This window comes from Motacilla alba, chromosome 26, assembly GCF_015832195.1.
Source record: "Motacilla alba alba isolate MOTALB_02 chromosome 26, Motacilla_alba_V1.0_pri, whole genome shotgun sequence".
NCBI classification, from domain to species: Eukaryota; Metazoa; Chordata; class Aves; order Passeriformes; family Motacillidae; genus Motacilla; species Motacilla alba.
The window spans coordinates 5,098,253-5,111,150 of NC_052041.1; the positions used below are offsets into that span (position 1 = coordinate 5,098,253).

General features: G+C 56.4%; 2 protein-coding genes across 2 annotated transcripts; one reads left to right on the forward strand and one right to left on the reverse strand.

Annotated features, from left to right (window-relative positions):
- Window positions 1-30: 30 nt before the first annotated feature.
- On the reverse strand, window positions 31-6,465 carry AP4B1 (adaptor related protein complex 4 subunit beta 1). The gene is made up of 10 exons (XM_038162610.1): window positions 6,208-6,465; window positions 5,906-6,130; window positions 5,698-5,828; window positions 5,316-5,463; window positions 4,674-5,170; window positions 3,899-3,982; window positions 2,896-2,999; window positions 2,531-2,738; window positions 1,777-2,061; window positions 31-1,381 (listed from the first exon to the last, which is right to left on the reverse strand). Exons 1-10 carry the CDS (start codon window positions 6,318-6,320, stop codon window positions 906-908), a joined length of 2,271 nt encoding a protein of 756 aa, XP_038018538.1. The 5' UTR covers window positions 6,321-6,465; the 3' UTR covers window positions 31-905.
- Window positions 6,466-6,621: 156 nt separating this feature from the next.
- Window positions 6,622-8,709, forward strand: DCLRE1B (DNA cross-link repair 1B). Its single transcript, XM_038162688.1, has 4 exons — window positions 6,622-6,863; window positions 6,981-7,125; window positions 7,327-7,506; window positions 7,593-8,709. The coding sequence occupies exons 1-4, from the start codon at window positions 6,675-6,677 to the stop codon at window positions 8,429-8,431; spliced, it is 1,353 nt and encodes a 450-aa protein (XP_038018616.1). The 5' UTR covers window positions 6,622-6,674; the 3' UTR covers window positions 8,432-8,709.
- Window positions 8,710-12,898: the final 4,189 nt, after the last annotated feature.

Genomic DNA, 12,898 nt, shown 5'->3' on the forward strand with positions numbered 1-12,898 from the left:
GGGCTACAGGAACAAGAAACCCCAGAAATCAGCCAAGAATGATTCACATTTTTATTAGGAAAGGCAGAAGTCTGTTTAACAGGGATTCAGTGAAGTGCATGGAGGGCACAGTGCCATTTGAGGGTACAATCAAGTCATTCAAAGAAACCAAAAATTACCAGAAATCGGGCAGAAGAGGGTTAAAAGAAGCTTGTGCTCCTCAGAGTACCTTAAAGCCCTGTTAGATCAATCTCACTGTGTACCTCACCCTCAGTCAAGGAGCTGGGGCAACTTCAGAGAGGGCAATTCTCACCTCAGTAACACATTTCAATTAAAAACCCTCATCTGTCTCTTGGAGGGCTGGCTCCAGTGAGCAGGATGTCCCCTGCCTGCCCTCCTCTGGCACAGCAGAGCTCTGCTCACCCCCAAGCAAAGCTACTACTGAAATCAGACAGCAAATTAAAATTAAAAGGGAGCCAAGACTGAAATATTCTCTTCTCACTGCACTGTTCCTCTTAATGTGAGGTAAGTGGCAGAGTCCTGGTGCCTCTGGTGTTTGGTTTGGGTTTTTTTTTTTTAATTATTTATAATTCTCAGGAAAAAACCTCTCCAAAACACACCCCTGAATTCTGCTCAGCTCCGGTTCCATCGGTGATGTTTGTGCCTCATGACACCCACCACGGATGCCACCAGTCCTGTGACTCACACCAGGGTGACCCTGTTCTTTCCCCAGCCCAGGGGGAGGGCAGCCCCTTCACCCTGCCCTGCTCCCCAGCTGCAGCTTCCCCCACACCACCCGGGCTTTCCAGGTCACCTGGAAACTGCAGATTAAAACTACCAAACCAGCACTGGCTATGGCAAAAGGAGCCAGAGAAATCAGCTTTTCCTGTGCCCTGAGCATGCCTCCTGCTGGGAGCAGGGACCAGTCAAGCCTCCAGTCCAGCCACTGCCTCCAGGACTGTCCTCAAGGCTGAGATGAAGGACTGCAGTGCCTCTGGCTTTGCTTCATTTTGCTTCACTGAAACCTGCAGCTCTGAATCCTCTGCCTGAAGCAGTAGCTCGGTGAGGAAGAGGCAGCCTGAGTCATCCTGGGCACTCAGATAAGCTTTCCAGGGCTGGGCTCCAGCCCTGCTCATGGCAATGGTCTGGATGTGCACCACTCGAAGGGCTGTCTGGATGGTGTCTGCATGGACAGGCCCACACCAGGGCAGAGACAGCTGGCAGCTCGTGTCCAGGCTCAGCCAGGCCTTCTCGAACTGTTCTGCACTCAGGGAAACATCAGGAATCAAGCTTAGGCTGCCGGCATCAGGATGAGGCTCGAGGAGTTCTTTATTCCCTTCAGACACCGGAGTGTCAGGACGAACCTCAGGGACTTCCTTGTCCCCTTCAGAAACCAGTGACTCTGAAAGGCAAGCACAAACACTTGTGAGATGCAGCTCCCAGCTCCACAGAGCCCATCTGATGGAGCAGAGGAAGGCTGCAATCCCAGTGCCACCAGCAGCACTTCCTGGGCCACTGAGTGACCAGCCACACACTGCACACCAAATCCCCAAAGCACTCTGACCTTCTGCCCAGCAAACCCACGGGAGAACATCCTGGCTGCCCTGGGTCCCTGGCAGTGCCCAAGGCCAGGCTGGACAGGGCTGGGAGCAGCCTGGGGCAGTGGAAGATCCCTGCCCGTGGCAGGGGGTGGAACAAGAGGAATTTCAAGGCTCCCTCCGAGCCAAACCACTCTGGGTTTGTGTGTTCTGCTGGCAAGGGGAGAGTGGCTCCCGGAGGAAGGTGAGGCAGGTTTACCCGTGTCTCTGTTCCTGGAGTCAGCAGCAGGAGAGCAGGAGTAGGAGGGCTCCACAGGCTGCTGAGCGGTGGCGAGCGCCCAGCGCTCTCTGCCATAAACTGTGGCCAGGGTGTTGAACTCCAGAGCCCAGGCATTGACAGGCTGCTTGCTCTGGTCCCCCAGGAGCCCCAGCGAGGGGTCAGACTTGGGGCTGCACAGGATCCTCTTCACCTCCTCCACCCCAGCCTGCAGCAGGCGGTAGTAGAACAGCCCACGGTCCCGCACGGCCATGTCCTGCTCCTCCTCTGGAACCACAGACAGCAACCCGTGGAGACTCTGTCAGCCACACTGCCCCAGAGCCACAACACTTCACCATGAAAAACAGACTTTCAGGGACACGGCGCCAGCCTGCTTACAGGCAGACAGCCAAAGGACAAGGGGGAATGGCTTTAAACCAACAGAAAGCTGGGTTACATGGGATATTGGGAAGGAATCCTTCCCTGTGAGGGTGGCCAGGCCCTGGCACAGGGTGCCCCTGGATCTCTGGAAGTGTTGAGGCCAGGCTGGACAGGGAAGGTGTCCCTGCTCAGGACAGGGGGTGGAACTGGGTGATCTTTAAGGCCCCTTCCACTCTGATGCCACGACACTCAGCCAGCCAGGGGCCAGGCAGCAGCCTGAGGCATGGAACCACCTGGAACCGGCCAGGACGCTGACACAGCCTGGAGACACAGCCCTCCCAGGTCCCTGAGAGCTGTGGGGACACAGGGAACCCACCGATGCAGTAGTAGAGCAGCCTGCCCAGCGTGTCCTGGCACTCGGCAGGCCGGGCCAGGAAGAGGCGCAGCAGCGCCGTCAGCAGCTCCATCTTCACCGCCGGCAGCGACTCCGACCTCACGTTCTCCACAAAGTCCTCCAAGACGTAGGGAGCGTTGGGGATCTTCTCCCCATGGGTGCCCAGGAGCCAGACCAGTGCTTGTTTGCCCTGGGGGAACCACAGGAACACCAGCAAACAGCTGCTGTGTGCCGCGTGTTGGCACCAAATAAGCGTGCTGAGAGAGCAAAGCTGAGGGTTTCTGGGTTTTGCCCCCACTCTCAAGGCAAAGGGAAGATGGACAGTCCTTGTCCACCCTCCCCCTCACCTCGCTGTCCTGGATGGTGTCCTCACAGCCTGGCAGGGCCTGGCACACGGCATCTGTGCACTGGGGACACAGCCAGGCCAGGTCCCGGAAAGCACGGACCACAGCTGCAAGGAAAACAAGTTATCAGCACCCCCAAGAGTCATAAAAACCACTAGGGGGAAAAAAAAATATCATTTCAAACCCCCCCACTCAAGGGGCTTTGCAAATCTCAGCCAGGAGGGTCAGTGCCCTGCCTGAGACTGTGATCTGAGGCATCCTCCTTCCCAATCCCGTGACACTGCATTTGTCAGAGCAAAGCTGCACCAGGTCTAAAACAGAGCACTGAGACTTCAGATTGTTCCTCTGCTGGAGAGCAGCCTCTCTCCTGGCCACTGCCAGCCTTCAAAAAGCCTCTGACTCATGGTGCTTCAGACACACGAGGTGAGAATGACAAATTAAAGCTGACCCCGATTCAAAATGAGGCTCGTGAACTTCAGGTCAAAACTTTGAAGGTTTTGCTGCCCACTCAGACACAAAAACAGCTCCCGAGATGGAATTCAACAGCTGAGTGCAAGTGTGTGGTTTTCAAATCTGAGAGCAAGACCGGTTTAAAGAGAACAGCAGGAACAGCAGGGATGTGAAGGTGGATCTGAGGGCAGAAGAGAAAAAAGGAAGCTTGGGCACAACTGAATCAGACTATTATGTGAGGAGCAGAAATCACAGAGATCTAAAAGATCTATTAATCATCTTGGCTCTCAAACAGACAGTAGAATGTCTCTGCTGAGCCCCTCGCTCCCTGAGTCAGCAGGTGACAGGCAGAAAGAAGCATGAACACAGCTACAGGCATCTCCTTTTCCACAGAGAGCAGCTCCTGCAGAAGGAACACACCTCACACCCCTCATCCCACCCGGCAAACTTCCACCTGAAGGTGCCAATTGAACTGAAAGCCAAGTGCCTTTGAGTTTGGGATCCCGAGCTCCAGCAAAGGCACCTCCTGAGAGCAAAAACCAGCAGCAATGGTTACCTGAGGTGATGTGCTCCTGCTGAAGCCCCAGAAGCTCTGTCAGAATCCCCACGCACTGCTCTGTGTATGTCCTGGCAATATTGGCTGCAAGGATGCCAAAAAGACATAAAAATCAACCTCCTGGCAGAGTGAAACAGGAGTCGTGAACCCAGCCACTCATCACAAACTCTCTGTAAAGGAACAGTCTCCCTCCTTTCCTTGCTGACTACAAAATTTCTGAAAGCAGCCAAATGAGCTTGTTCTCCACACCAGGGACATGTTCTTTTTTATTTTGAGGCCACGCCTCAAAAGATTTCTGAACTTTCCTTAAATGTAATATATGAAAAAAGGCATTTTATCATCCTCAACTTTCTCCTTAGGAACACTGTAATAATTCACCTATTTTTAAAGCTCACAAAACCAAAACTATCACCTTAGCTCTGCCCCCATCACAACTTAAAGATCAAGCAGGTATTAGAGCTCCTCCAGCCCCTGCACAGCTTCACCGAGTGCCAGCAGGCTCATTAACAAGAAGAAATGACACATTTCCACTAGAGCATCTCCTCACAGCACGAGATCCAAGGACTTTCTGCACAACCTGAAGCAGCTGAACGCCAGGACTCCTGAAACAATCATGGCTTCAGAAACACTCTGGCACAAACCACTCGTGGGCAGCCCGGTGTCTGCACTGCTGCAGCCCAGAGCAGAGGTTTGGGGCTTGCCCAGGCACCCCTCAGCACAGAACAGCCCCCCTGAAAGGCACAGGGCTGCAGCCAAGGCAAGGCAGAGCTCTCACCTATGGCAAAGATCGCTCCCTGCGCCAGCTCCACCGACACGTCAGTGCAGTAACCCTTCAGCTCCTCCAGCACCTGCTGCACGTTCTCATCGTTCACCAGCTCGCACAGCACCTCCATCTTCTGGCATTTGATGTAGTGCGGCTCCGAGTAGGAGCAGAAGAACTTCTTGTAGTGGCTGCTGAAGTGGCCGGGCAGGCTCCTGAGGATCTGGCGCACGTGGCAGAGCGCGGTGAAGCACAGCTCCCTGCTCTCCGAGGTGCAGGCGGACAGCAGCGGGCCCTTCACCCGCACCAGCACATCTGCCTGCACATCTGGGTACTCCCTGGCCAGCACCAGGAACAGCTTGGTGGCCGCCATCACCACGCTGGGGCTGCTGCTCTTGAGGTAGCCGTCCAGCAGGTTGAGGATGTCGAAGAGCTCGTCCTCGCTGCGGGGTTTGTAGCGCAGCAGGAAGGTGAGCACCTCGCTCTGCCCCCACTGGTCCAGGTCAGGCATCCTGCCAGGGGCACAGGGGCACGAGTCAGGGAGGGCAGGAACATCTGTGCAGAGAGGGTTATGCGCCCCCGAAACTGCCTCTCTGCAGAGAAAACAGGAGAACGAGAGGAGCTTCCAGCACCATCTTAGCACCGAACAAAGCAAACCTGTTGAGGAGATGATGGGCAATGGGTTTGTTGATGACAACACCTCCCTCCTTCTTCAAGATCTCTTCCAAGGCCCTCAGACAGTTCACGACCACAATGGGGTCCTGGTCACGAAGCAAACTGTAGAGCTCGTTCACCAGAGCACCATCTGCAAAGCACAGAGCTCCTGCCACCAAGATCCCTTGGCACGCTGCAATTTTCTCAGTTTCTCATTAATTACCCTCCGCTTTCCGTCTCCTTCTGCCCTGCGGCCGCAACAACGCAGGGGCGGCACAGGGATGCCGGGACAGCACCGAGGGCTGAACGCCCACCACGACCCCAGCACCTGCGCGTCCCCAGCCCCACGGCCACCAGCCCAGCCCCACGGCCACCGGCCACTCACCCACTTCGCAGTCCCCCTGCAGCTTCACCATCTTGGCACAGCCCAGCACGGCCGCCCTGCGCACGTAGGACGCCTTGTCCCGCAGCCCGCTCACCAGGGGCTGCTGCAGGTACTCCTGGATGCCGGGCATCCTGCGGGAGGGCAGCCGGCCGTCAGCGGGGCGCGGCGGCCGGGGACACCCCCCCGGGCCGGCCCCGAGCCGCCGCACCTGAGGCCGCACATGGTGCGCAGGGCGAGCCCCCGCACGGCCGGGCTGGGGTGCGCGCAGTCCTTGCGCAGCGAGTTGACGGCGAGCAGCGCCAGCTGCGGCTGCCGCGGGGCCTGGGCGCGCACGTAGAACGACACCAGCTTCTTCTGCACCACGTCCGGCACCGCGCCCGCCTTCACCATCTCCGGGAACAGCCCCGACACGTCGGCGCCCTGCGCCATCAGCCTGCGGCGGGCGCGGGGCTCAGCGGGGCTCGCCGGGACCCCGCGCCCCGCCCGGCCCGCCCGGCCCGCCCGCCGTACCGGATCACGCGCAGCACGGCGCCGCGGTACCGCGCCGGGTCCGCCTGCACGTGCGGGTTCGACAGCGCCCGCCGCAGCTCCCGCTGCGCCTCCTCGCCGCCCAGGTACGGCATGGCCCCGCGCCGGTGCCGCTCCCGGTCCCACTCCGGTGCCAGTCGCAGTCCCGATCCCGGTCCCAGATCCCAGGTCGCGGTCGCGATCCCGATCCCGGTTCCGGTTCCGGTTCCAATCCCGATCCCGATCCCGGTCCCGATCCCGGTTCCGATCCCGGTCCCGGTCCCGGTGCCGCTCCGCCCGCCGGCCCCACCGCCCCGCCCACCTGACCCCGCCGCGCGCACGTGACGCCGCCCCGCCCCTGGCACGCCGCCCCGCCCCTGGCGCGCGGCCCGGCCCCGCCCCGCGCCGCCCGCGCGTGCGCGGCGCTTCCCGCCAAAAGCGGCGTGAGGCGGGCGGGGGCCTCGGGCACCATGAGCGGGACGGTGCTGGCCGGGACCCCCATCGCCGTGGACTTCTGGAGCCTGCGGAAGGCGGCCGGCGCACGCCTCTTCTTCCTCTCCCACATGCACACGGACCACACGGTGGGGCTGTCCAGTACGTGGAGCCGCCCGCTGTACTGCTCCCCGCTCACCGCCCGCCTCCTGCATCACCGCCTGCAGGTAGGTGTGTCCCGCCCGCCTCTGCCCTCGTCGCCTGGGCATCCCCACCTGTCGCAACCGCACGTGCCTGTCCCAAGCCTTGTCATCTGCCCTGCCCTCACACCTCGGCCCCTGCAGGTGCCCAAGTGCTGGATCCGGCCGCTGGAGGTGGGGCAGAGCCATGTCGTGGGTGAGGTGACGGTGACGCTGATCGACTCCAACCACTGCCCTGGCTCCGTTATGTTCCTCTTTGAGGGCACCTTCGGCACCATCCTCTACACAGGTACAGGGCGGGTTTCCCCAATCACAGAATGGGTTAGGTTGGAAGGGACCACAGTGGGTCGCCTGGTCCCAATGCCTTGCTCAGGCAGGGTTGTCCCGGAGCACATGGCAGAGAATTGTGACCAGCTGGTTCTGAAATACCCTCTGTGAGGGAAACTTGGCACCCTCTCTGGTCCCTGCCCTGCCATTCCTGTCCTTGCAGGAGATTTCCGCTACATGAGCGCCATGCAGGACGAGCCGGCGCTGAGGGGCCGCCACATCGACCGCCTGTACCTGGACAACACCCACTGCCACCCCCAGCGGGCCCTGCCCTCGCGGGCGCTGGCCACCCTCCAGGCCGCCCGCCTCATCCGTGCCCACCCGCAGCACCGCGTGGTCATCGGTGAGTGCTGCCCTCCCTTCCCCTGCACGGCCCCGGCCGGGGCTCGTTCCCCCCACCCTGTCCCTGAGCCGCTGCTCCCCTGGCAGGTGTGTACACGCTGGGCAAGGAGATGCTGCTGGTGGACCTGGCGCTGGAGTTCAGCACGTGGGTGGTGGTGAGCCCCTGGCGCCTGGAGCAGATGCGGCTGCTGGAGCTGCCGGATGTGTTCACCACCGAGGAGCGCATGGGCTGGATCCGCGCCGTGGACGTCGCCGAGATCTGCTGGGACGCGCTGGTCACCTGGAACGCGCGGCACCCCACCATTGCCATCATCCCCACGGGCAGGCCCGTGAAGGTCACCCACCCCATGATCCACCTCATCCCCTACTCGGATCACTCGTCCTTTGAGGAGCTGCGCGAGTTTGTGAAGTGGCTGAGACCCTGCTCCGTCATTCCCATTGTGAAGGACGACATGTGCCAGGTGTACTTTCAGGAATACCTGAGCCCTGCTCCCCAGGTGCTTCCTGACTTCAGAGTCTCAAAGCCCGTGCAAGAGTCTGGACAGCAGCAAAGCCAAAGCAGGGGGCAGAAACCCACAAATCTCTGGAAAAGAGCACCCCCTCCTGTGCCCCGAGGGGTCATTTATGACTCCCCAGAGAAAAACACTGAGAAAGCTGAAATGTTTACAGGTATTAAGGTTCCTCAGCACTGCCGTGAGCCTGCTCTCTGCTCAAAAGAACGCCGCCCTCCTCACAGGGGTGGGAAGGAAGAGCTGAGTGGGGAACAGCTGGGAGCAGCAGGAGCAGCGCCTGTTTCCAGTGAGCAGCCTGCAACTGGACTTGCAGAGCAGTATTTACTCACTCCCTTACACGTCCTGAAGCAGTTTTCCTCACAGAGGTTTGATCAGGTGGTAGAAGACTTTCTTCGGAAGGGAGACAAGCCCTGAAAGATTGTGTGCCCTTGCTGGTGCAGTGAAGCAGGTCGCTGTGTTTCATTCTGCCCCATGCTCAGGTTTCCCATCAGGAGAGAGGAGCTCAGCTCTGGGCTCTACTTTACTCACCTCTTTGTGGAGGACAAAGAGGAATTTAGAGCCAGTTTCTAGATAGTACTTCTTAAAAACATATTTTTTTTTGTCTACATCTGCTGTGTCCTCACACTATGCTGGGCACTGTGGTCCCACTGCCCGTGTGCCCTGTGTCCACCTTTTGCAGTGACTTCCCTGTCCCCTGTTAGGAAAGTCACTGAGAGGTTGATGCAAGCAGAGCTGCAGAGGGTGTGAGCTCTCTGCAGCTGAGTAATTAATGGCTGGAATGTGATTAAAGGAGCAAGGGGGGGAGTCTGAGAGCCAAGATTCTCCTTTCTGTGAGTCTCTGATACCTCATTGATTATGAGCAGTTCATTCCGAAGTGAATTGCAAATGTTCTGTATTGAGGTGCTTTCTAAAAATGCTGCTAAAAGAAATCCAGCGAAAGAAGTGCCTTGAAATCAAATAATTTGTTTTCTATATGTTAATTTACTAACATTTCCAGCTTTTGCATCCAGCCAGCTGCAGCTGGATGGTTCCTGCTCTCCTGAGAGTGCCATCTCAATGCTAATTGGTAGTGGTTTTTCAGGTTTGTGGCTAGAAAAAGTAGGAATTGTTTGGGTTCTTGGGTTGTAGGCTTTGCAGAGTGGGTCACTAGATTCTCTGCAGTCTCTTGCACCTGTGAATTCTGTCTGATTGCAAAGCACTCCAGGTAACTGCCAGTGTTCTGCCTGCTCTTGTCCTGCAGTGGCAAATGGAGTGGGAGATAACGAAACATCTGCCTGGTGATGTGAAGTGATTAGTGTGAGCAGCATTGTTTGCAAAGATGGTACTGAACAGCAGAACTAGCTCTGTTCATTAGAGGCTGGGCTCTTTCCCACTCTGGATCAGCTGCAGAGCCCTGGCCTGGTGCAGCTGGGAAGGCTCTGTGGTGTGACAAACCCTTGGGTACCCCCTGCAGCTGACTGTGCCAGACAGCACTGCCAGTCTTTCAGACTGGCCTCTCACATGGTCAGGGCAGCTGGAGTGGAAATGGTCACTGGACACTGTCCTGGAACAGCAAAGCAGTTTGTTCCTCAGCTCTCCTGATCCTCTTTTCGGTACTGTCTGGGCAAAATGTTCCAGAGTTTTCTGAACACGATGTCCTACAGGGCCTTTCCAAGGCAGCTAGATGGGTTGAGTTCCCTGAACTGAGACAGAAAAGGAAGTTTGCTCCTGGAGCAGAGCCAGGCCTTGTGGCAAGCAGAGGTGCCCCTGGATGCAGCAGTCACAATCGGGGCTGTCTGGAGCAGAGTGGGGCTGTTTGGAAAGCTGTTTGTTTGGCAAACGTGAATCCTGACTGGCAGCCCTGTGCTTTCCCAGGCATGGCAATATTTATCCGTGTTACATAAGGAGTGCCTGTCCCTGGGACTGCCTGCCAGCTGCCGTGGGGACATTGAAGTGACAGAACAGCATCCTGTGAACTGCGCACAGGCAGCAAGGGCAGCTTGAGCCTCCTGCTGTGTCCTTCTGCTTGGAGTTTTCAGTGTGGATTATTTCCTACTCAAACTCAGCTGCAGAGCTCCGGCAGGTGGGTGTGAGTGGAGACACCTGCACGTTTTGTAACGTGGAAATGACAGTGCTGTGCTTGCAGGGTGCTGGCTGGCTGCTGCCTGGAGATGCAGGCTGTTATTTAAATATTATTGAAATTCAAGTGACTCATTTGACAGGCAGGAGGGTGAAGCACTGCCAGAACTCCCAAATTCCAGGCCCTGCTTTGAGCAGCCTCTGTGCTGCTGGGGAGGAATGCTCACCTTCTGAGTCACTGCTCCACCTGGGCACGTTGCAAATGACCTGGGAGATTTGATGTTCTGTGGCATCCAGCCTTTCCCCTTTTATTCTTATCATCTATTTATTAAAGCCAATGAGGTGGAGAACCTCCTGGTCAGCCTCTGGGCAGAAAGGAGTTGTAAATGGTAATTCTTTACAGGGGTAAATGTGAGCTTTAATCATGCACAAACAGGTGAACATTGCAGACTTCAGAGTCTGGGGGTCTGCATCCCATTTCTGTGTGCTCGGTTCAAGCTGCAGAATAAAATGCTGGCTTCCCTTTCTAGAGCTGAAAAGGTAATTCTTGCCACGTGAGGAGGGAATTATCCATCATGCTGAGCCAAGGAAACCTGAAATCTCTGTGGCTTTCAAAGGCAATAGAAGCAGGAGAGACTTGACCAACAGTTTGTTGGGGATATTTGCCCTCAGCACAGCAGGTGCACAAGGCGTTTTTGTGCCAAACATTTCTTCCCTGTTGGGTGTTAAATACTATTTTGTGTGCTATCCTAAAATGATGGAAAAGAAAATGTGGCTTATGGGGAAAACTGGAATTGCTGACTGTTGGGGCTTCTGGGCATCCTTCAGCTTCCCCTGAAGATGGCTTTAGTGATGGATGTGCAATGGGTTAATGGCTGGGCTCTGTGATCTTAAATTAATTTTCCAACCTAAAAGATTTCATGAAGTCTCCTGGCAGTGAATATTTGGCTCCTGCAGGCCTCGTTGTCCCTCACACTTGTCTCCACCATTTTCCCGTTTTCCTGGCTGCCAGGGGAGCAGCTGGAGTGTCACGGAGAGCAGGCTCTGAGCCTGCTGCTCCCAGCCCACCTGCGCCGCTGCCCACAGGGGAGTTTTGCTCCCAGCAGTGCCAGGGAGAAGCTGCAGCCCAGCAGCTGAGGGGATCTCAGGGATCTGCTTGGAACCTTCAGTTATCCTGGCAGGGAACAGCACGTGCTCCGAGCAAAGTCCTCCCAAATCTACACTCTCAGAGCAGGCTCCAGCTGCTTATCTCTGCTCCACAGTTGGGAACCGAGCCCCAATGGGGGGAAAGAGCTCAGCCAAGGCCTTGCAGAGGAACAAGGAACGAGCTGAGTTCCCTTTGGCGAGTTTTCAGAGCTGTTTTACCGAGCTGGGGTCGAATGCTGGTGTGTTGTGAGGGCAGGTTCTGGAGCAGAGCTGCCTGGGGAGAGTCAGTCACTGCACTGTGAACAGCTCAGGTGGCTCTAACGACTCAAAACAGTAGGAAAGCAGAAGGAGTGCCCTGCTGGTGCTGTGAAGAGGGGAAAATTGCTCTCCAGGTTGTTGTTGAGAGGCTGAGGTAAACCTTGCCTTGCTCCTGTGCTCCACAGAGGCCAGGGTGTAATGCCACCTTGCAGGGAACGCCCCAGAGCGCTGCTGGGTTGGGTTTCTGACTCTGCTTCCCCAATTACAGGGCCAAAGCACTTCCAACAACTTCTCCCTTCCCTGCTGCAGAGCTGCTCTCTGTTGCTGCAGCACAGGGCCTTCTTCCCTAGATTTAAAAAACTGCAATGGTGAAAGCTTCCCTTCACCAGAAAATGAACGAGTTTACATAATTACCTCTATGGTGTGTGGTCACTTTGGGCTTACTCCAAAGCCTAAAATCTTTGTGTTTTTTGGTTTTTTTTTTATGGAGTCCTCTGAAAAGGTAGTAGAACATGTTGAAAAGGTTGAGTAAATTGATACTCATGTGAGGTGCTGCCTTCAGGTGAGCTCCTGTGGATGTTGTGTGTGTGTTTGTGATTCCTTCTCTGAATTTGGGATGTTTTGCCACAGCCACTGCCGTGCTGAAGTTTTTCTGGCTGTGGCTTTGCCCTCGGCCAACCCCCAGCCCGAGGCACAGGCAGCCACGGGTTGTGCAATAAAACCTTTGGGACAGACCTTGACCAGGAGCCTCTTGGATCTGGCTCGGGGAGGCTGGGACTTCCTGAGCAGCGCTGGGGACGGTGAGGATCGTGTTCCATGTGAGCCTGCAGAGAATCTGAGTCCTCGCTGTCTCGGGGCACAGAGCTCCTGGGCAGTGTTTCGCTGGAGGGGGTTCACGCTTGTGCTGCTGTGAGCAGGAAGCTGTGAGAGTTCCCGAGGTTTTCACAGGATCACGGAATGCGTTAGGCTGGAAGGAACCTTCAAGATCATCAAGTTCCAAACCCTGCCGCGGGCAGGGACAGCTTCCACTACACCAGATCCCTCCAAGCTCTGCCCAGCCTGGATTTGGACGCTTCCAGGAATGGGGCAGCCGTGGCCTCTCTGTGGATCTGTGCCAATGCCTTACCACCCTCTGAATAAAGAATGTTTTCCCAATATCTAATCTGAACTTACTCTCAGTCTGAATTTTGCTAAGACTATTTGTAATTTTTATTTTTGAATGTTGTCAACTTTTGCAAGAAAGCCAATAAATGTCTCTGTTACACTGACTTTGGAAAAGGCTGAGTTGAAATGCTGTGGAGTTCTCGAGTGGGTGATGGTGAGCTGCCTGGACTAAATCTCTTCTTAGGAGCATCTGACCTGGTCCCCCCTCGCCGTGCCAGCAGGGCCATCAGCGAGCACATGGCATGGGATACAGAT